This window comes from Dromaius novaehollandiae, chromosome 9 (genome assembly GCF_036370855.1).
Source record: "Dromaius novaehollandiae isolate bDroNov1 chromosome 9, bDroNov1.hap1, whole genome shotgun sequence".
In the NCBI taxonomy this organism is placed as follows: domain Eukaryota; kingdom Metazoa; phylum Chordata; class Aves; order Casuariiformes; family Dromaiidae; genus Dromaius; species Dromaius novaehollandiae.
In genome coordinates this window covers 18844112-18867475 of record NC_088106.1, presented here as the reverse complement: position 1 = coordinate 18867475, position 23364 = coordinate 18844112, and the positions used below count along the sequence as shown (strand labels likewise).

General features: G+C 38.5%; 1 protein-coding gene across 6 annotated transcripts in view; it reads left to right on the top strand.

The window, feature by feature from the left end:
- Positions 1-4199: 4199 nt before the first annotated feature.
- U2SURP (U2 snRNP associated SURP domain containing) overlaps positions 4200-23364 on the top strand; it is a 47096-nt gene continuing 27931 nt past the window's right edge. For 3 of the 6 annotated variants that reach the window (XM_064516846.1, XM_026101700.2, XM_064516844.1), the window contains exons 1-13: positions 4200-4341; positions 11787-11834; positions 14390-14488; positions 15589-15703; positions 16114-16247; positions 17404-17445; positions 18154-18221; positions 19486-19580; positions 19712-19747; positions 19862-19944; positions 20420-20585; positions 21990-22201; positions 23152-23195. In XM_064516846.1, coding sequence (XP_064372916.1) covers positions 4297-4341; positions 11787-11834; positions 14390-14488; positions 15589-15703; positions 16114-16247; positions 17404-17445; positions 18154-18221; positions 19486-19580; positions 19712-19747; positions 19862-19944; positions 20420-20585; positions 21990-22201; positions 23152-23195 — 1187 coding nt within the window. In that variant the 5' untranslated portion in view covers positions 4200-4296. The remainder of the gene's footprint in view (positions 4342-11786; positions 11835-14389; positions 14489-15588; positions 15704-16113; positions 16248-17403; positions 17446-18153; positions 18222-19485; positions 19581-19711; positions 19748-19861; positions 19945-20419; positions 20586-21989; positions 22202-23151; positions 23196-23364) is intronic. The other 3 variants (XM_064516845.1, XM_026101698.2, XM_026101697.2) reach the window with 3 other exon arrangements.

The following is a 23364-nucleotide window of genomic DNA, read 5'->3' as shown; positions in this document are numbered from 1 at the left end:
GAAGAGCAAGGAGAAATGTATATTTTTGCTACACGTTACTGTCTGGTTCACCACTTAGTTGACTGGACTGTAAAGCAATTTGTATCTATAGATTTATTATAATCGTTATTATCATTTTGATATTCTTGGTGTGATCTATTGACTCAGAAGGTAGAAATCATAATACAGCAATGTAATATCACTGCCCAGTCTGAATCTGGGAGCTTATCTGTGGAGATTATAGGTTTCCTTGCAAGTGTCTTTAGGTTATTTTCTGCTGGGAGTTATTAGTGCAAGTAGCAGCTGGGAGCCTGGGCTCACCCCGGTGCAGCTGCTGCCCCTCCCAGCAGCACTGCAGAGCCAGGAATTGCTCGGTGTAGGCAGGGAATAACACGCGACAGGGATGAACCCACCCCTTGAGTAACGCTACCACAGCCGCTTCAGTTACACCAGCAGCGAATCTGGCCTGGTGCGAACACCAGGACGCACAGATTGGTGCAGCCGGGTAATAAATACCTGACAAAGAAGCCTGACAGGACTGCAGAGGAAATGCAGCTTCAGGGAATTAAAAGGCGCCTGTCGCGATGTTTATGCCAGGTATCCGCACCAATGGTGGAATGCAATTTTAATTTTCTTCGGCAATGTGCTGGATGTGCCCTCTTGTGGGGGCCAGCGATAGTGCACGAACGACCTCAGAAGGCTGCTTTTTTCCCAGAAGACTCACTGCTGTGTATGAGCTATTTGCATGGGGAACAAGAAATGGCTGTACATAGTTCTTACTTTTGGCTACACTGCTGATCTTACATATTGATCAGAAAGTGGCCTGGGATTCCTCTGGTGCTGCAGCGCCATGGAGCTGGCAACAGCATCCTGCTGGAGTGCCAGGCTCTGCGATGGCCGCGGCTCTGGGGGGACAGGCCAGGGACCCAGTGCACATGGGTGGCACTACGTAACTGATATAGCAGAATCTTCTTTCCTGATATCCGTATCAGAAAAAAGTCTGTCCTGCCGTTCAGCAAGCAGGCATTCTAAGTTTGCAAAGCTGTGAGTTAGAAAACTGTCTTCCATTTATTTGTAAACAGTAAAATCAATAGTGAGACGCTGGAAAACGTACGTGAGGAGCTCCATGATATCTTTTGAGAGTCGTTTCCTAGAGCAGAAACGTACTGCAAGGCTCTTTACTGATGGTAATCAATAAATGTAGCAACACATTCAAATAAATGTGTACATTAATAAAAACTTCTTTGTAGAAATATAATTGCCATCATAAACAAGTGGTCATTACTGCAAGACTTCATGTGGAGGTCAGGAAAGGAATCGTTTGCAATGATTATAAAGGAAGTCCCTGAAGTAAAGGGAATGACTGAAGGAGAAGCAGAACTTTCTGACTGAAGTAAAGTCATAACATCAACAGCTTTATTCTGAGTGGAAGATTGTAGGCGGGAGAGCTTAGTGTCACACTCTACAGTCTAAGAGTAGCTTCAAAGATATTTCCATTTTTGAGTGAGATTTCTCCTTTTCTTGAAATCCTGATTGATTGTTCTTTCTCATAATGCACTAAGGTTAATTCCACCTAGTCTGTCCACTAATTAATAAAGCTACTCAATCCCTTTTGTTATGATCTACTTGACAGTAAGTGACAAGACCTGTATTATGATAAGCTCTCTTTAGCTATCGTTTTGTTATCTCTAATTTATATGTCACTCTATACAACCAAAGCTGTAAGGTCACTACCTTTACAGGAAGGTAGATGTACCCAGATCTGTTAACTTAAACGGGATTTCAGCAGCTGTGTTTTTTCTATCATTTATAGAACAAAAGCCATAAAAAGACTTGCCTCTAAAGTTTCACCTTAAAGACAACTAGTAGCTGGGTAACATCAGATCATCTCCCTTGGAAGGTGGATGCATACCTTCTGCAGGAGGTGAAGTTTCCTGAAGATCTTCAGTGAGTCTGAGAAAGATCTGCAGCTGTAATCTAATCTAGAAGTAGTGAAAGCAGAGAGGCCTATTTCCATTCCTCATGAAGACTCTTATTAACTTTATACTAAGTTTTAAGTGTATGCATAGTCCCACAAAAGTCAACAGAATTACTTTTAAGCATGAGTTTAGGTACCTTCATGAACTGAGACCTATGTGACTTGCTTACCCTATCTGCTCTTTGTCTCTCTTTCACCTCCAGTGTGTTATTTCCACTATTCTTTTTTCTTCTGTTATCTTTTCTTTTTTGGTTTTCTTTGCTATCCCGCTTAAACTCCTGACCCTATGCAATTTCCCCTGCCCTCTTTACCTTGATGCTAGTTCTTGACCCTCTTGCTTTCTTTTTGCCCCTTCTGGAAGCTCCCATTCCATTCTCCAGTGTCAATGGGGTTATTATTTTAGTCTCTGCTCCCTGCTGGAGCTCACAGGGGAGCAGGTGTTCAGAGTTGGTGGATGTAAAGCTTCCATCCATTTCTGTGAATATACTGTCTTTCCCTTAAGTACTCTCTTAACCCCAGCCTCTGCACTATGATAAAAATCCATAAAATGAAGGGAATGCAAGGTTCATGGGATGTGACCTTGGGTCATAGTTTCTACTTAAGCAGTGTTCTGTAAAATATTGCCGTGGTGTTGTGCTATCAAATCCAGGAATGGAGGATATGCTCTGCAATCCTTTTCACTGTTCCTGGGCTTTTCTAGATTTGATGCAGTCCTTTAACGTTGTTTATAAGAGTATTCTTTCTATTTCACTTTGTTAGATGTTTAGAGGCAAATCTTGCCTCCCAGACTGCATGGCCGCACAATGCTCAGTGTCTGCGAACATGACCCATAGATGATCAACAAATGAAGAGGGCTGTACAGAAAGGCCAAAATAAGCCTTGCTCAGGCAAGACAGGTCAGTATTTTGTGTCTGAATAAAGACCCCCTCCCGTTAAGGTCTGTCATGTGTGACTGTGTGTTCTTCATATTGGTTAACAGTATTGCTGGTGCCTCTTCAAAATACAGTGCTTAGCAGCACGGGTCTGTGTATGTATGCTGTAGGGGGCAATAGATGTGCCCAGAAATAGCTGCGGAGGGACAGAATGGTTTCAGGGGGTGCGGACTCATGGAGCTGGCTGCCAAGGCTCCTCATGCCTGGCTGGCTTAATGCAGCTGGTTGCTAAGCAAATTTGGGTTGCCTAGCAACTTCATTCAATTTTGTCTCTGCTAATGTTAAAGCAAGAAACCCAGATGGGCCACATACCCCACGAAAGCCAAAGGGCCGGGAGCAACACAGGGACGTAGCCCTGCTGGTGCGGTCTGCTCTGCCTCAGCTCACCACTGCAGGAACAAAACCGGAACAATCTCAGCTCGTAGCCATGGATATGGTCTCTGACTGAGAGCGCCTTTACGGTCTCACAGTGGGAAGACCTCAGGAAGTCAGGGGTGGCCTGTTGTGGGTGTCTGGCTGTGGTGCTGCAGTTCAGCCCAGTGAAGGAGGCTGGGCATCCTACCCGGTCAGGCTGTGACTGCTAACCGTCCCCTGGGAAGCATCGCAGAGGGAAGGACACTGCCCATGGCACTCCTGGGGCTGCCTTAGCCTCTTGTGACAGTGCTTCTTTGCAAAAGTCCTGTAGGAATTTATTTGCAGAATACCTAGATTTAGCTCCTGCTAGATCTGGATGTGAGAAGCTGCTCACGTCCGTGTAAGCATCTAATGTTACTATATAAGCCCAGACTGCAAAGAAAAATAACGCTCGGCGGAGATGGGTTTCTGTGTGCCAAGGCAGCACCGCGGCTGGCCGTGCTGCAAGGGAAATGCATTCAGCTGCAGGTCAGTCAGCCTGACACGATGACAGACCTTTGCCCTCATGGGATTTAACTCTCAAGTCGTTCTTTAGCAATATGAGAAAACAACTTCCCCAGCATTTAGTTCACCCAGACCAAGACCAAGCCAAGACCGTAGTGCATTACACGAAACAGAGCTTCGAAAGTAGCCCGCTAACAGCGGAGGCCGTGACTAAGCACTGGGAGAGGAGGCTGAGGCAGGCTTCCACACGGATCTGAAGCCGTAAGGAGCAAGTGCCTCGGTCAGGGCTGGCGGCGCGGCTCGGCGCGGCTCGGCCCGGCCCCGCGGACCCAGCGAGGGGGGGCGGTGGCGGACAGGGCCCGCGTGCGCGGCCCGGAACCCTCGGGAGCCCCGGGCGTCGCCACCGGCGCCAACGGCCGCGCCACCACCCCTTCGCTAGCTCGGCTATCGACTCGGCGCCCTGCGCTCTCGGGGCTTTTCCCCTCTCTGCCATCCGTGGACTCGGCGCTCGACTCCTCGCCGCCCGGGCTGAGCGAGGGGAGAAGCAAGATGGCGGACAAGACGCCCGGCGGCTCGCAGAAAGCCAGTGGGAAGGTGAGGCCGTTCCGCGGGGCCTGCCCGCCGCTGCCGCCGCCCACCGCCGCCGGGGCGCCCGCCGCCGCCGCACCGCCCTCCTGCCAGGCGCGGGGCGCGCGTGGCCGCAGGGCGCGGGCGCTGCGGCCTGCTCCGCCGCTGCCCGGGGTGACTGCGGGCGCGGGGGGCGGGGAGGCGCGAGCGGGGCCGCGTCCCTCGCGGGCGTCGCCGCGCCGGGCCCGGCCGGGCCCGTCTCCCCGCCGGCCTCCCCGGGCGCGGGGCGGGCGGCGAGGGGAGCGGGGAGCCGGGGGAGCGGTGCGCCCGCAGGCTGGGGCGGGCGCTTTTAGCGGCGGCGGATTGCGCCGTGGGGGGTTGGTTGGTGCGTGAGCCCTGCGGACGCCCGCGCTCGGGTTTGACCCGGCTCGAGTGGGGAGCCCTGTGCCTGCTTGGGGCCCCTTCCCAAATCCCGCGGGTCAGCCTCAGATCGAGTGTCCTGTTCTGATCTGCGAAAAAATTACAAATCTCATAAAATCCCCGTCGTGTTGCGCTCTCTCTTCGCTGTACCCACGCAGTTTCCCATAACTGCTGTTTGTTAGATCTGAAGACCAGAGGCCCAAGTTGTACAGAAGTTCTGGCAGGCTTGTCCAGAGCTGTGCCCAGGGACCAGTGCTGTGTGTCTGTGAGTAATGCTCAACAGCACAGAACTTCCTGCTCTCTAGCACCTTCCCCCCACCAGAAAGTAGTGGGTAAGAACGATGATGTATTTTGGGGGAGACTTTAGCAGTTAGTGGTTTGAGGATTAGTGACATTCCATTTTAAACAGTCTCGTTGCAGATCTTGGGGCAGTACTATGTAACTCTTTTTCCTGATAACTCTTCCAGTCTTTCTTTCTTGTGTAAGTCAGTGAAGGGAGAGAAGCCACAGTCTGGTTTAGGAATTTCCTTTCCGATATAGATTAATAATTTTTGGCCCATTTTTATATTCAGCTAAAATAGGATATTATTCTTTTTGTTGTCGGGAGACCAACTGAATCATAGTCATGAGAACCTTTTGATGTTTACCTAGTAGTTAGTGTCCTTAGGAGAGTTTTTTTTGTTTCCTTTTTATGATTTACTCCAAATACTGTCAGAAAACTTTCTTTGGATCTTACCTTTGACTTGAAACTTTAACCAAGATCTAGACAGATCTCTATTGGTTAATAACACAGTAGATATTAATTTATGGAGAGAGGATTCTGGGAAATAAGACATTTTGGGATTTAAAGTACACTTGGACATAGAATAATAATTTGTCAATTACTGCAATCAATAACATGGTACACAAAAACAACTCAGGTATGATCCCTTTCTTTTTATTGATAGTTAAACCGTAGATTTTTGATTTTGGCAGTATAATATTTCTGTAGAGATCATATTCTTTTTTTAATAGCTATTATTTTAGAAAAATTGTTTTCTCTCCTAGTTCTCTGTTCTGCAAAGATGTATGCAGGCACTTAGCTCTCCATACTAAGTCATCCCATTGAACTCAGTGGGACTACTTGAAAATGCAAAGCCAAACGTGTGCATTGACCTCTCAAGGGCTGGAGTCCTTGAGGAGGTCTTGTATCTTGCCATCTTCATGCAGTCCCTCTCCACTCCCAATTTCCTGTTACTTTAGAAGTATATGCTGTGTTTTGGTAGTTTCTTCCCTTGCTTTACATTCTAGATCATCTGTGTTTTGTCTTGTTCATGTTCTCTTTTGCACCAAGGAAAATAGTGGTAGTACTTACATGGATCTAGGAGAACTGTTTTTTGTTGAAAAGTGAAGTTAAGTAACACATGCCTCGCTCTTGGGATGTGTGTCCTTTAGTCTTAACTTTGTGACTGTTGAGGGGTGGGAGGTGTCTTTGGTGTGTTTGTGTGTGTCTGTGTTTGTGTCAGTTCAGGAATGCATGTGATATGTAAATACATATAGGTTCTTCAGATATCTGTGGAAAGATATATGTGATACATATATTCTTCAGATGTCTGTGGAAAGAGGTATGACATATCAGAACTGAAATCTGTAATAGTTGTAATTTTTCTTTGTAGTTTATTTATTCAAGGGTAAAAAGCAGTGTTTTTAGTTGACTGTGTGTGAGAATATATACAGTGAAACAATCTAAGCAAATAACCAATTTGCTTGATTTCTTAAAATAATTATTTATGAAACACTTTGATTTTTGTCAAATTCATTTACTTACATATCAAGATCAAAGTTTTAGGCTCCATTTCATTTTGTGCATTATGTTTGCATGTTGTAAGAATAATTGCATTTGCAAACAAGGTCTTGCAAATAGGTCTTGTAGACTCCGTAGGACACATTTTAATGGCAATTTCAAGATGTTCCTTTTCTGGCTTCTAGCCGATATCCTGGGAAGAACACAATGGCATTTTATTTTCGATATTCTGCTAAGTGCTATGGTGTAGCAGTTGAAGGCTTTAACACTCGTACGAAGGTATGGCTTCTCTCCTTCAGTACATGTGGTGGTGTTTGTTCTTCTCTCTTAGTGTCTAGCCACTGTCTAGACAATCATTTTGTTTTACAAGGTAAAATCCAGATTATTATTTCAGTCAAGCATTATCTGTTTGATTCACTATTTGAAAACTGTCAGGGAGATGCTACCTATTCAGGAGCACCAGTTGCCTTTGTGACTGTGTTGGTAGCTGCTTTTTAGGATGCCAAATAAATTTGAAAGATTCTTCTATGTGAAACGTGTTGCAAGAGTATCATCTATCCCTTTGTCACCTTAAGATTAGGATAGCTAAATCTGCACCTGAGATAGGAATGATGGACAAATTTAGGATGGGAAAATAGAGGTTGACCAAGATAGGATTCTAAAATGGCAGATACTGATTCTTTCCAATTATTATCTGGATGTAATGAAATATTATTTGCTTGGATGACTACCATTTTTTCTTTCATCTTTTGAGAATAGCGACTATAGTGCATGTCTTCTGGTCTTACATATAGTACTGTACAAATTGAGAACTACATGGCAGAAGGGGAAACTATCCACTTGGATCAGGCTGTAGTTTCCCATTTTCAATTGTAAAAGTAAGGATTTGTGTTAATAAAATGTTAAAGAAAGTCTGCTTGTGAATGGATGGCATTCATAGGGAAGTTAAAATGTGTGAAGAACAAGAATGTAGAATCTGTGGAAGTGTGATGGCTTTGATTAGATGAAGAATTCTGAAGGCTGGTGAAACCGATGATCATTGACTTTCCCTGTGTTGTTGTTCAGCTTGTGAAAAAGAGCAGGAGCGCAGTTAGTGTTTTCCTCGGTTGATGGAAATGTAAAAGGAGATGTCCTTTTTATTTTCTCTCTAGCAGTAAAAAGTTTAATATTGGCAGTTCTTGCTCATCTGAGTTTAGGGTTATGATGGAATAACGTTTCTTGCAAGTACCTCAGGGTTTGCTATTTACTTTTGTGCTTCCAAGTGATGTGTATTTAAATAGTGAATAATATTAGTGTACACTATTCTAGTAAATGTGAAAAGTAAACACATTAGCTAAAGAACTTAAGTTCTTTAGTTCATTAGTTAAAGAACTTAATTTGCAGATGTTTGCAAGTGTTTGTTTTCTTGACTGCATTATAAACTGCTTGATAGAGAAAGGAAGAAAAAAAGAATAGTTGGGTTGGGAAATGGTGCTTCTTCCCCCCCCCCCCCCCCAGCTGTATTTTAGCATCTTAATTTACACTGTGGTTCTGGTTGCATTTTCTTGGTAGCAGGGCTGACACAAAGAGTTTCCTAGCCTCAGCTACACTTTCCCTTCCACACATTGTCCTCTTTAGGTGATTTAGCATGACTATTTGGGAGCTGGGGGAGCTGGTATGAATAGGACATTGGTGTGACTGAACCTGCCCAGCTGTCTCTTTCCTAGGTGTTCAGCTGGGTCAGGAAAAGTGATCTAGTTCTATGTGGCTCTATGATCAGCTGTGCCGCGTGGGGACAGGATCGAGGGAAGGTGTTGGAACAGGGCCAGAGTGTCTTATACCAAAGTTTCTTCTAAATGCTTGGCCCTTAAGCTATCAGCTTTTGCAGGAGCAAAGCTTGTATTTAAATTTAAGTTTGCAGCCATTACAGTTCTAAAGATACCATTCAGCATTTGGAAGGGTACAGTACCGTATTTTGGATTTTATTGGCAGCTTCTGTTGCACCTTATTGTTTTACTAAATGGCACCAGTTTTAACTTCAAAAAACTGTTTTGTTGATACTGTATAGAATATGTTAAGCATTTGTGAAATAATGGGATTGTGCCAGTTTTACCCAGAGATTGTTAAATTTAGGAAAACTGTGCTGGATTCGTGGGCGCTTGCATTGCTTACAGGAAAGAAGACTTGGAAGAACAGTCTTCTCTCTTCTGTTTTATTTGGAAGCAGCTGTGAAGCTGGAAGAAAATTTAAATGTCAAAATCTGAGACAGAGTTCTCTGCTCTGCTTTTCTGATAGGACTTTGTCATCAATTTCGTTTATATAGTCTTTTGAATTTTTTTTTCCCCTTTTGAAAGTTGAGTAAACTTGGCTATATTCAGTAAAGGAGTTTTGAGCCATCTGCCCTCCAGGACTGCAGTTTGACAAGACTTTATTTTACTGGCATGCTCTGTAAGCAACCTGCACTGCTACTTCAGTTACACTGATGATATTCTTTAAGGAACCTGTGCTGTGAAAGAGATTGAGAAAGTGATCCATCTGGAAAATAACCTAGTAAAAAGTGATAGGTTTCCTGCAGAGTTTTAGGGGCAGTGAGATGGATGTAAGAGGTGATTTGAAGACTGTTTGTGCTGACAATGCTACTGAAAGATATACTCGTCACGTTTTTCTGTCAGTGTTTTGAACATGAAACGAGTTATCCTCATATCTCTGAAATCATCAACTGCAGAACAGTGCTTTGAGTGTTTTTCTTTCAACAGCTGGTTCAGTTGAGTTAAACATGATTAAAAAATGAAAAAAATCCTATTCTGGTTTTCAGCATAGGTAGGCAACATCCTTTAATATATTTTTCTCTCTGACTGTTAAAAAGACTTTGATACCATTTAGTCAACTCAGCTGATCTAACTCTTAAGGAAAAATACCTCACCCCTTTGTTCAAGGCAGTGCAAATGGATGCAAAGTCCAGTGCTATGAGAATGACATTATTATTTTTTTAATAGCTGCTATTCAGAAACTTGCAGATAGTCATGCATAATTTTGTCAAGAATTACATCTGTTTTGTACTTCATTGAGTGCCATTGCTGGGGTGGTCAAAAGCAGTACCAAAGCTATGAACCAAATTTACAGATGGGAACAGAAGACCTAAAGCCAGGGACCGTTGAAGAGAATAATGTGGCTCTCTGCAAAGCTGCTAATGGGCACTAGAAAATTTGTACTGCAAATTTACTAGAGTGAGCTGAAACTTCTTTTAGAAGAAGTTCTTGGAGCGCGTGTTAGTAGAAATTGTAGGTATTCAGAGGTGATTTATTTCACAGCGCTTTGGTCCCTCTTAGGAGGTTGGAGAATTCCGCTGTACTTTAGCGCAGTGACTTCCAGACCTTTCTGGTCATGGGACTGCTGTTAGGCCTCAGAATTCCCTGTGTGCTGCCGCACATCTGCAATGGAAAGTCTAAGCTGCTGTAAAGCAGCGTGAATTTGTCTTGTTGCAGAAACTGCTTTAGTGTCTGTTGAATTTCTCATGTTCTGCCTTAGGATATCATTTACTGTGTCTAAAACAGCATTGTCGCATTTCACTTTGTTACTGTTTGTTACGGTGTGCGATGCCTCCTTTGTTGTCCCCCTGTGGGGAGGGTCAGCACCGCTCCTTGTTGGAAGGTGTAGCTTTCCAAAGCTTCCGTACAGGACATTGATACTGAGAACTGAGAAATGTTAATTTCATTCTGCTGTGGCCCAACCCCCTGCAAACAGCCTCCTCCTCAGCAAGGTTGGGTCTTCACTTCCCTTAGTAGGCTAAGGAAGACAACATTGTATCAGTCTGTCTTTGAGATTTATCTTTTTAAATGTGTGCCTACTAGTTTTTTTGTTTGTTTGCTTTTTGGGGTTTGGTGGACTTAGTGCCTGTCCTTCAAGTTCTGTCTACCATTTTTTCTGAATTGATTTGACTATAAAAAATATAGGAACATACTTGTACAAGGTAAATGTCACTGTCTTAATTGATGGAAGTGCTTGATGGGAAATGGTACCAATTTTTAGTAAATTATTTTCTAGAGTAGCATCTGGTGCTTGTCCATTCTGGAGTGATGGAGAGCAACACAGCATGTTATTTCTGATAGAAACTACAAATTCCTGGTTATAAGGAAAAGTGCTAATGTTCTGTAACTAATGAATGTATTTCAGCTAATGAAAATCTATAATAAAGTTTTTGTATGCCTTTATTTGGACTTAAATTCCAATTTAAATATGAATTGTTTATCAAACAGCTCTATCTTAGTAGCAGACCTTATGTCAGTAAAGTTTCCTGGAATTTGGGCACTACCCAGTTTAACAATTCGTTTTTCAGTCCTGTTTGTTGGGGTGTTCTTCATTACTTAAATTCATTAAAAGTATCATTTGAAAGAATCCTATTTAAGAAAAGTATCTATGCATTTGTATACTTTGTATATATGCAAAGTATATATAAGGTGTATAAAGTATAAGGTGTTCAGTGGCCTAGAGTTGTTTTTAAAATAGGAGAGGTAAATTTAAATAGTTTGCTGTTCTGTAAAGGGCTTGTACAGTATATATGTGGTAGTACAGTACATTATATGCACATGCAGTATAATATAGTAAGTATGCAGTTTTAAACTTGCGACTGAGGGATTCTGTCTGCTTGTCTGAAAAGAGAGCAGGGTTAAAAAGTTGTAAATTTGTAAGGCAGTGAATTTTAGTTCTTAATTTCAGTGCAATGTATTGAAGGTGACACTTTAACATTACATGTGCATACATGAAACTTCTATGCATTTTGAAAAATTCAGTTATAGTTTAATTAAAGTGATATGTTAATTAGTGTCTATTCACAAGTAGGACTTAAATTAGGGTTCCTGGGGGGGCCATCATCCGTCAGTGCACAACATACAGAGGGCAGTTTTGGAAATGATTTTATAGTAAGGCAAATTAAGGTGTAAGGCATAATAAAGCATTTTAATGACGACTTTTACAGATTCAGTTTAACAAACTTCCTTTTTCCAACTGTAATGGTGTTAATGGTGGGTTTATAAAATCCAACTGTGGAAATGTACGTTTTTAATGATAGCAAGAACATCTATTGTTCATCCTTTATCTTAAAGTGAAATTGTTCATGCTGTGACATTGCTCAGATATATGTTTAAAATATGTTATGTGTATCTTTGTTTTTGTGTATTTGGATGTTGAAGTTGAAATGAAAGTCACATTCGAAGAAAAAAAACGGGTTTGTTTGTTTCTTTCTTGTATTCTTTTTTTCCTTTGCCTTACCTCCTTTTCATTCTCTCTTCAGGTCAGAGTGCCAGATGCCGTACATACCGCTGGATCTGCTGATACACATGTAAGTCTGCAAGATTTCAAAACAAAACCCCAAACCTGAAACCTCCAAATAAAACTGTTGTTCTCTAAAGAAAACTTACTTGCTGCAGTCAGCCTTTGGTGCATGGGATATATAATCTGTAGATATTTGTAAATAAAGCATTCATTTTCACATTTAAAAATATTCTTTGAAAAATTTTAAAAACTGCTAGTGTGTGAAGCTCTACTGAATGATACTGCATTAATAACAGGTATTTAAACAGCTAGAAGTTGTAAAAACTGTATTCTTTAACTCTTATACTGAAGTATAGCTCAAAATACGGGCAGAGTAACTAAGAGTCAGTATGTATTGAAGTGGGTTTTGTGTATGGTTGGCTTCTCAAAAATGAGGTAATATGACCCTAATTTAATCCTCCGTTTTTCCTTCTAATAGAATATACTTAAAGAAAAAGGTAGGAACATTTGGCTAGTCTTCCTCCCCTCACGTTATGGTTGATGGGAGTTTGCCTTCATGCAGTGATTTGCTTACTTAGCAGGAAGTTTTCTCTTTTCTTCCATCATCTACCTTATTACTTCCACTATGATCTTTTGCATTTTTTTAAAGGAGAAAGGCCTTTAGGTATTCTGTGACTCTGTTGTTAATAATTTTGTGAAGCTACCTAAGGTTAATATTAATGTCATAATTGCCTACTGGAATGTGAATTGCAAGAATGAATTAATTTAATACTCTTGACTTTATATTGCTCCAACCACTTGGAAGGGTTTTTTTCTGAGACCATTTCTAAACTGAGGTCTTAGTGCTAGAACTCTTATGGCTGCTTCCGTTGTTATGCCACTAGAACATGTACTCATGTGGCAGTGTTGCAGGTGTCTTGTGTCATTGCTGTGAGAGATTATTTCCTGATGACAGGATAAGCCTTTGGTCAGAGCATAGTATTTGTGTTTGTCAGTGTTGCTGTGCCATAGTAATGCATCCACATTTTGCCAAGGTTGTATGTTGCTTGTCATACTGAAATATTATGTAGTCTTTTGGACAACACAAAAAGTGGATTTTATTAACTTTCAAAACATGTAGATGCATGAAAACCTGCTGATAAATCTGTTGCAGGAGCTCATGTTGAGGAGCTTAGTAGCATAAACCAGATGAGTCCACATACAACACTGCATTAGTTTGTAATTGAATGTTTTCCTTTAAATTATAGAGTAGGAAACTTTTTTTGAAAGAAATATAAGCCATTTTGATCCTGTGTTTATCTGTAATTTGACAAGCTCAGAGACCCCTTGTTTCTTTAATTTCACTTGAGAGCCTGTGTTTGGCACAGATCTAGGAGGTATTTGTGATACTAAACAAGGATTATAAACTAAAGGTATTTGAAATGATTGTTTCTCGCGGTGCTTCTTCACGTTAGGTGAGCAGCTTCTGTGTAGAAAACTGATATTAGAAATAAAACGCTTTCCACAGAAAATTACTCCTAAAGAAACTCTTTTTGCAATTGGCCTCTGAAATTTTTTGATAAAACAGTAAATTATTCAGCTTATTTGTTTTGATGTTTTATTAAATTAGGCTTTTTTTTTTAAACTTAACTGCCTTTGCAAAAGCAGTAGTTTCGAGCATCATCGACAGCTGTGTAAGAGCTTCAAAAATTAGGAAGATGAAGGGTAGTAGCTTATGTTCTGCTCCTTTGGGGCTTTTTTTCTTGTGTATTGATTCTTTATGAACTACCGTGTTAAACACGAATTTCCAGAGAAGTCTCTCATCTTTTCTCTCCTTTCCTTCCCACTCTCCATGTCTTCTGAATATGGTCTTCGTTTGGTTGTCCTTCCCAATGCTTTACTGTCTGATAGCTAGCCAAAATGCTAATTCCAGACTTTTTAGAAATGACTGTTGCATGGAGTCCTTCTTTGATCAGGGTTTCAAGAAGTGAGGAATGCAGATTAAATTATCTGAGGTAGAAGGAATTTACGTGTGAAGTGTGGGTTTTTTGCTTTATTTGAGTAATAGCTTAAAACCTCAGGAATGTTTTTCTTCTTCCAGCAAAAATACTATATTTAAACCCTAATATACAACTTAAATGTAGATCTTCAGTTACACCTGTTTGACATTACACAAACAGTCTTCCAGTCAAAGTAGTCAGAAAAACCTTTAAAATTTTTCATTTTTTTCCTGAAAAGTTGTAAAGATAAATATGTAATTAAAGTGCAAAGCATATTTTTCTGTAAATTTATGAACTCTATATTTTGCACAGTGGTAAGGTTTCCAGGCTTTTACAGCATGTTCCCCTCAGGTTTCAGCAGCGGTCTTCTTTGAATGGTGTGTTGAAACCTTTCTCATTAAGCTAATGATAAATGTTTTTTCAAAATGTGGATTTAATTTTTTTCTTATATTAGATAATTACTGGTTCAAAGACAAACATATGTAGTCTTTTATTCATTTTATTTTGTTTTCCAAGTGCTTAAATGACCTGGCAAATTAAGTCACTTCGGGTAAAAAGTTTCTGGTATAGACCAAAGTGAAAAATAACACTATTTTAATTGTTTTTGTAAACAGCTTAATTTTTTGTCTCACTCTTTTTGCAGCCTCTAATGGAAAGTAAACTTAAAGCATTCAGCATTGGCAAAATGAGTGCTGCCAAACGGACTTTAAGCAAGAAGGAACAAGAGGAATTAAAAAAGAAGGTAGTAGTATATATTTTGTGTGCAGAGCTGAAACTGGCTTACTATTAGATTATAACCACTTCAGTCACAAAATTTCCTCATTTTGATTTAGATAACTGCAGTTTTCTAAGAACAAAAGTGATCTGTATTTTAAATGTTTAACTTTAGAATGTTTTTTCTTGATGTGCATGGTAGTAAGGTAGAAAAAGGTTTGCTTCTCTGCCTTCTACATGAAAAATTAAGTTCTCTGGCTTCCCAAAGTACCGAATTACAACAATCCCTTGATTGTTATATTGAACAAAATGAAGGCAATCATCACCTTAGGACAACCATTTTCAGTTCCTTATTTGCTCTATATTGTTGTATTTCAGTAATTGGAATACCTATAGTCTCTGAAGTTGTTTCAGTACATATCCTTGTTATTACACAAAACTTTTTGTCTAATGACTTCTATTTAGAAATATCAAAAACGTTAATATTTTTTGTCAAGATAGCTCAGGAGTATCCTAATGTTAGGAAATATGTAGCTCATAGTTGCTAAGGCTGAAGTTTGGGAAATTTTAGTCTTTGAGCTTTACATACTCAGTGCGTACTGTATTTCAGTGGGATTTCTCTTGCTCCATTCATGAAAACAGTAGCCTAAAGAAAAGTGCTTGTGCTGAATTTATTGTCTTGCTCAACTTAAGTCTTGTTCTTTGGGAAATGCAAGATGATCCTGTTGCTAATCTTCAGTCACACAGGTTGATCACAATGGGTGAGATGGAATAGGTACTGTTTTCTGATGCTCAGGCTAACACAGAGCTCTGCTCATAACGCTGTTCTTCTTTATAAACTTCTGTATTTGGCATCTTTGAATGTTAAACTGCCATGTAAACTAATGTAAATGAACAGTCATATTTGAGCATACAGACTTAATTTTCTCGAAGTATTACATGCTGTGTTTTTCCCACATTCCTCTGTAATTTGGATTCTTTTGTCTGAAATTGAAACTTGTTTGATAAAGTTCGTTGTAGCGTGAACTGTAGAATATAAATAGGAATGTCACATAGCTAATTTAAGAAGAGCTGTCTAGTGGAGGTTGTTCTGTGATGATAGTAAATAGATTAACATTTGCTATGTAGGAGGATGAGAAGGCTGCTGCAGAAATTTATGAAGAATTCCTTGCTGCCTTTGAAGGAAGTGATGGTAATAAAGTGAAAACATTTGTAAGAGGAGGAATCGTTAATGCATCTAAAGGTAAACCTAATCTTCTTCTTAGGGGGTGGAGGTGATAGGTCTTTTGGCTTTTGAAGGTGAAAGATGAAGATTTGCTTTTAAATGCATTTTAAAATAAATATATTGCATTAGGAACAGTAAATGAAACATGATGCTAAAATCTAGTCTGTACTTTAATTCACTATGTAGTTAGTGACATTATTTGTCTCCTTAAAATTAAAATTTTAAGGGGAAAAAGAACTTTTTATAAAATGTCTAATCTTTGTTCTTTTTCTTCATACTGCAATTACAGAAAGTTTGTACTGTATTATCATATCTTCTTGATGTTTTGAAATATATTGTTTGAGTTGCATGGACAGGACTTGGAACATATTTCTTTCTTGTGACTGTGTTGTGCAGTATTAGTTAATATAGTTTGTTTTTAATTTCAGAGGAACATGAAACAGATGAAAAGAGGGGTAAAATCTATAAGCCTTCATCACGATTTTCAGATCAAAAAAATCAACCAAGCCAACCATCTAATGAGAAGCCTCCGTCCCTCTTAATGATAGAAACCAAAAAGCCTGTAAGTTTTATCTTATTTGAATGTTAACTCTTTGCTTAAGGTATATTTTGAAGTGCTTTGAAAAAGATCTGTGTGATCTTGCAGAGTAGTTTTCTCTGCATTTATTACATAGTAAAAGAAGGCAGAAATTTGTATTTTCTTAATCCTGTAAGAAAATAATAAAAAAACCCCAAGAATCAAAAATGCAGAGGTCTAGTAGTTCTGTATCCAGCATGATATATTTCTCTAATAGTGCACTCTGATTTGGGTGCTGTAGGTTTTTACTGTATTTCTTTTTATCATGAATGCATGTTTTGTGACTGTTGCAAAGTAACATCTCCAATGCTGACAATTTTTGAAGTTTTAGAAGCAGTTCTTGTTGCTATCAACTATTTTTAGGTGTTTCTAACTTTAGGAAAATTTGACCTTTACATTGATCCAAATTTTTCTTTGAGTTTTTTTTTTAAAGTTTTTATTTCTTTTCTTTCTTTTTTTTGATAATGTTCAAGTAATTCCCTTCATCTCTTTGAGGTGTAGAGCTTGCAAATTTTTGAAGCTGAAAGCCTTGTTTCTATTTAATTTACTTTGACATCTGCATTGTTTCATTTGTTTTTTGTTCTTAAACTGAGATTTCAAAATAAAAATAACTGGGAGTGTTTTATTTTTGATCAGCTTCAGTTTTCAAGTCAGGTGATGGTTACATATGATTTTGCTATTACTCCTATGAATGTGTTGTGATGGTCTTTTAAGTAAATATCTTGGAAGTCTTTAAAAAGAGCTTACTACAATCTTTAAACTTACGTAAAGCATCTGTGATACTGCCTGCTAGGGTGGGGGAATGAGATGTGATGTGATAATTGTGGGTATTCCCATCTTAGCTTCTCTTCAACTTTAAACAAAATTTAAAAATTTTGAACAATGGGGTAATACTGGATGGCAGTTTCGATATTCATTGTATGTAAAGCTCTACAGTTACAGAAATTAATTATAATTACTTGTAGCATTTTTTGTCCTGCTGAGCTCTATTCTGTTGTGTGCAAGTATTTGTATTGTAAAAATATTACTGCTTTTCAAAATTGTCATAAATACTTATCAAGTAATGCAATCAGTTTACTCACTTGCCCTGTCCAATGATGATTGAAGATAATGAGGTAAAATGATTTTATTTATTTGGCAGACCCTCCCCAAAAACAAACAAAAACAAACAACTTTGCCTGGGGTGAGTAGGAAGTCCAGTTTTTCCAAAGCTGTAGTGTGTAACACAATAAATATTTTGTATGTCTGCCTATTGGAAACGTTTTCATTTAAATTTGGTTATATAAAAGCAATGTTGTAGAAGTTAAGAATTCACATGAGTTAGTTAAGGTGCATATATTACAGTTAAAAAGTATTACAATATCCATATTCTTTGTTATTCAGGAATGTTTTTTCTGAGAATCTCTAACTGTTTAGAGTAACTCTTTCTTCAGACTTGTATTTGTATCCAAAAGGAAGCAAGGGAAGGAAATTCTTTTTACATAAAATGTTTGTCTGTGGATAAAGTAATTAGATAAATATAGCGGTGTAATCAGCTTTTGTGATAAGTTTCTAAGTTGACCAGACTGACAAAATACTTTAAAGATATTTAAATTTGTATGTTGTAGACAGTTTGTTTGATCATACAGGCTGCATTGTAGTAATCACAAGTAAAAAAGTTTAGTTTAAGTTATCCTTGATTTTGTATTTTCTAGCTTTGTGTTTGATAGTGCTCAGTCTTAATGTTTTCAAGTCTTTTTTTTCCTTTTTCCCCTCCTGTAGTTTACTTGATTTGAAACCTGTGGGTAAAATATGCATGAAAATTACCTTAAATTTTGTTATATGAACATAACTTTTATATTTTGTTTCATTTTGTGTGCTGAAATGTTGGCTGATAAATCTTTAATTTCAGCCTTTGAAGAAAGGAGAGAAGGAAAAGAAAAAGAGTAATTTGGAACTTTTTAAAGAAGAATTAAAGCAGTAAGTCTGATTAATTGCTACTGTAAATAGAGACAACACAAGGTCTTATTACTTTGTCTTCAGTAGCAATATGAATTGTTCTTGTTTTATTTCTTGCTTTTTTGTTTTGTCTTTTTTTCTTCCAAATACTTGTGGAATGCTATGATTTCATTAGCAGCAGCAACGATAATCCGAAGCAGAGCATGAACCTATACTGGTAGGTGCTCTGTACAGGTCTGTGTAATTTGTCAGGATAGTTAGTTGCTGTGTAGTTGAAGTCTTCTGATCTTCCAGGATCAGGAAGAATAAAATGTTTTGTCAGTGGCTCTTAAGTTATATCCAGAGGATCTGTGGTATGAGACTGAGGTTTTTATATTACAGCAGAAATAACACTTTTCTAAACTGAAGTTGAGATGTACTTCAGTTTACATAATGTTAAAACCAAGTTGAAATAACGTTCGAAAAGCAGATTCTTTCACTTTTGAATGTGTAAAACAGCAGGGAAAGATGATCACACTCACTGAGAATAACTGTGAGTGCCATGCATCTGTCTTGATGTTAGAGGTGGAAAATAAAAGGAATGTGTGTGCACTAGAAAAGAACAGGACTGCATTATAAATACATTTACAGCTCTTGTGAGTAGCATTCTAAAATCTTTATTTTAAACTTTAAACTTAATTGCTGTCTGCTTATTAGTTGGTATAAATGAATTCAATTGGCAGCTATGTATTCCTGGTACACAATATCTTTGTATCAGGATTGAAGATGATACTGCAAAGAACCATTAGTAGTTATTTGTGTGACTACTATTCTCAGAAGTGTAAGCTGAGATGCAGTCCTGTAAGTGCTGGGAATGATCAAATAGGAGTGTCTGTCACTCTATAGGATGATAGCCTACACAAATATGGCTAAGAAAAGGTAGGAGCAGAAATAAACACTAAGGAGCTGTGTGTGCATTTTGAAAAGTCGTCTGAAAGGTCAGTGGACCTCTGTCAGTTGGATGTGGGGTTCAGGTCATTTTTTTTAAGAGCAGAGTTCTTGCTCCTAATCTTGTAAACTGGTTCTTGAACCTAGCCCATTCTGTCTGCATTTAAAGCACCCTGGCAGTATGAATGAGGAAGCATGCATAGATTCCAGTTGATTAAACAGAAATTTGGACATAGTGGCAATTTGAGCCCAGTATTTAATATTTAAAACTCTCATACTTCTAAAGATAATTGAAAAGTTGTTTATAAAAACCTCAAAAGGTACCGAGTTGTTAGTTGTGTTCACCTTTTTTTTGTAGAATACAAGAGGAGCGTGATGAAAGACATAAAACAAAAGGTAGACTGAGTCGTTTCGAGCCACCTCAGTCAGATTCAGATGGCCAGCGTCGTTCAAGTAAGTAGCTGGGTTTTTTTCTCTTGGTCTACAAAATTTATAGACAGAATTTGTGTGTGTGTATACACGTGTGTGTGTACACACGTGTGCGCGCACACACGATTTATTTCTTTATTTCTTCATTTATTTAGTGGATGCTCCTTCAAGAAGAAACAGATCATCTGGTGGTAATATAAATTCTTTTTTTCATTCAGTGCAGTGTTGTTGCTTAAGCGCATAGTAAAGGTTATGACCTGTGTGGTTTTTGTTTGTTTCCTGTTTTTCCTTTCTCCCTATTGTAGTGCTGGATGATTATGCACCAGGGTCACATGATGTTGGAGATCCAAGCACTACAAATTTGTACCTTGGAAACATTAATCCTCAAGTAAGTTTGGAGCCAAGTAGTTAAGTGCAGTGTTGGTGTGTTTGGGTCCAATTACATTTTTTTCAGTAGCTATTTTTTCCCTGATTATTTAAAACCATATACATAGATTTAAACCCATACACTAGGTACAAGTGGTGACTATAGAGGCAATATTCATTTGAATAAATGCTCTATACATGGTGAGGCAAAAGTTAATGTTAAGAATGTCAGGTACTAAAAGCAAAAATGCTCGGTGGAAATTATTTGTCCGTAGATATCTACCTGTGAGAAGAATCATATCTCGTAGAAAGTTGACCATGATTAGATTAGAATGTGATTTTTTTTTTTTTTAGGGCAGATTTTATTGGGTAGGTATTGATGAACAGTGTTCCTGTTTATCAAGAAACTGAGATAATCTCAGTATTTGGACTCTAATGGGAACAGGTATCTTAGGAAATCAGGAGCATGATTCTAATTTTTACCTTTTTTCCTGTAGATGAACGAAGAGATGTTATGTCAAGAATTTGGACGTTTTGGACCATTAGCAAGCGTCAAAATTATGTGGCCAAGAACTGATGAAGAAAGAGCAAGAGAGAGAAATTGTGGCTTTGTTGCCTTTATGAACAGAAGAGATGCTGAAAGAGCATTAAAGAATTTAAATGGTGAACAGATTTTTCAGTTCTGGATCGTGGTTACTTTTGTAGGAAATAACTGTCAGCATATCTTTGAGGCTGTTTTATCTGACCAGTAATAGATACATTGCAACTCTGTTCCAGCCCTGGAAAAGAATTGGAAACTTGTCACACTTTTGTTTTCACCTGCTAGCATATTTGAGCTGCACCCCACCCCCAACAACAGACAATTCAAAATTCTCCCAGCCCTACCAATTAACTTTTTTATTTCCAGTGAATGTAGTCTGGTGATGCATTTCAATCTGCATTAAAGAAGACCTGACCAGCTGCAGAATAGATTTGTGGTGTTCATCCATATTAACCATAGTGACTGAAAGTTTGGACTTAGAGTGAAAACTTTCACTTTCAACTTTATCTTCTGGAAGAGTTTTTGAATAATAGAAAGGCCATGCCCCCAAAATGTCTGTGTAAAATTTTAAAGTATAAGTCAATTATTGTTTACCTGGGAATAAACCTGCAGATTTTTCTTTCCCAACAAGCTTAGTTAAATATCGATTCTGTAGTTTGGATATATAGAACAAGTTGTCTGTTTTTAGTGTTTCCTGTTTTGATACGATGGTCACTTATCTTGTTTTACACTTGCATATATTTTTTGGTCTTTCTTAAAGGAAAAAAAATCTTTGAGTTCTATATTCACTTGAGAACAGTCTTGCAGATAAATCTGATATTTAGAATTGTTAGCATGTGACCATCCTGGCAACATGGGAAGTTGAGTATATTAAGTGATGAGGAAAGCTGTGCCCTTACAGTTTAGAAGAGCATGAAAATCAAAAATCTGGATCCTTGACAAAAAGGATTGAAAATGAAAAGGCGTCCTTGTCCATCCACTCTCTACCTTAATCAAAATGGTACTTTTTAAGACCAGTAGTAAGCAGGGTTGCAATATGTAGGAGTTCTAATTGGTTACTACTTTCAGTTTTGAGTAGCACTGTATGAAATTTGTTGTTATAAAAAAAACATTTTGAAGGATTGAAGTGCCAAAATAATATCATCTAAAAATTACTTTGTCTGATATGCCACATATCAAAACATTTTTTTTTGTCTTCTTCCAATTTTTCCCCCCCAAATTCAACTGTGTAGTGGCTTTGTGTAATGTGTCTCCTGAACAGGTAGGTTGGGGGAAGAATAATCAAAAGTATTTAATGTAATAGGCTTTCATTTACATGATGTGGTTTGGTAGATACATTAATGAACAATGTAAGCAATAAGTAGTAAACTGTGGGAGACAAACCTAAACACTGCATGTACAAAGAGAAATAGACAAGTGCAGAAACAATTTATAACATCTCCATCTCTCTCTCTCTCTCTCTCTCTCTCTCTCTCTCTCTCTCTCTCTCTCTCTTTTTTTTTTGTTTTAAACTTTCACTTTTTCAGGCAAGATGATTATGTCCTTTGAAATGAAGCTAGGCTGGGGCAAAGCTGTACCTATACCACCACACCCAATATACATTCCTCCTTCCATGATGGAGCATACACTTCCACCACCTCCGTCAGGACTGCCTTTTAATGCCCAGCCTAGGGAGAGATTGAAGAATCCTAATGCTCCAATGTTACCCCCACCAAAAAACAAGGAAGATTTTGAGAAGGTAACTTAAAAAAGTACCCTGGGCCATATCTCATGTTAAATACTACATCTATGACAGTATTTCAGTGGCTTCCTAGATTTGCATTGTTCAGGCTGACTTTGGCAGCCCTTAGTGTACAAACTCACTGGCTCCCTGCTATAGCCCAAGGGAGCCTAATTCCTGAAACATTGTCTCATGTCTGTATTAGGCCACAGTATTGGGTCTTGACTTATTTTTAGTGATGCTTAAATCTGGCTATCATTTTCCCCCTCCAGGCTCCCTGGATTTTTTTCTCCTACGTCCCCCCCTTTTGTTGGCTGCCAAATTGCAGTATCTAAATTATTTTCTTTAGAGAAAATACTACGTTTTAATCTGGGTGCTTTATTTTTACACTAGATGAGTTGGTATATTTTGTATAGAAGGTAATTAGTCCAGACATCGCATCAGTATTTTAGGCTATTTATGGAGTCAGTTTTCAGAAGTCTTTTTTTTTTTAGAATGTTAGCTGAGGGAGTAAAAGTGAAGGGTAAGTATCTCGTAATCACAAACCAATTTTATTTACGTTTGTAAGAATTTGTTGATTCTTTGAATGACACTTAAATGCTAGGGCTGGCTTTTTAAAGACTTGGGAATACAGTAATACCAAAGTGGTCCAAGTCAAATAGTTTAGAATCGTTTCATAAATTTAAAAACTCCTTTCTTAATTATATTCAGTTAGTACCTATTCAGTGCATCAATGTACATTCTGACAGGAATGTTCTCATACTTTGCAATTAGTGAACCTTTACGGTTCACTGACACAACCATTTGCATTTTATGTAATTGCTTAGATATAACTTCACAGCAGTGATTGCCTGCAAAACTTGTGATAGATGTGTAGTATTTTCATTGCATATGTATATTTTTGCTTGTTACTTGTTAACAATACTCACATATTCTATGTTTATTATCTGATGTGACTTCATATACAGACTCTGTCGCAAGCCATAGTCAAAGTGGTTATCCCAACAGAAAGGTACATGTTTTTCTTTATTATTACTGATCTAAATATAGAAAATTTCCCCTTCGGAATTTTAAAGAAAAATTGTGATGTTGAGGAAAAGGTAATGGCTTGACTGAGCAATGGTTCTTTCATAATACTTAAAACAGAAATGTGTGTTTTACAGCTGTATTATACTTACCTC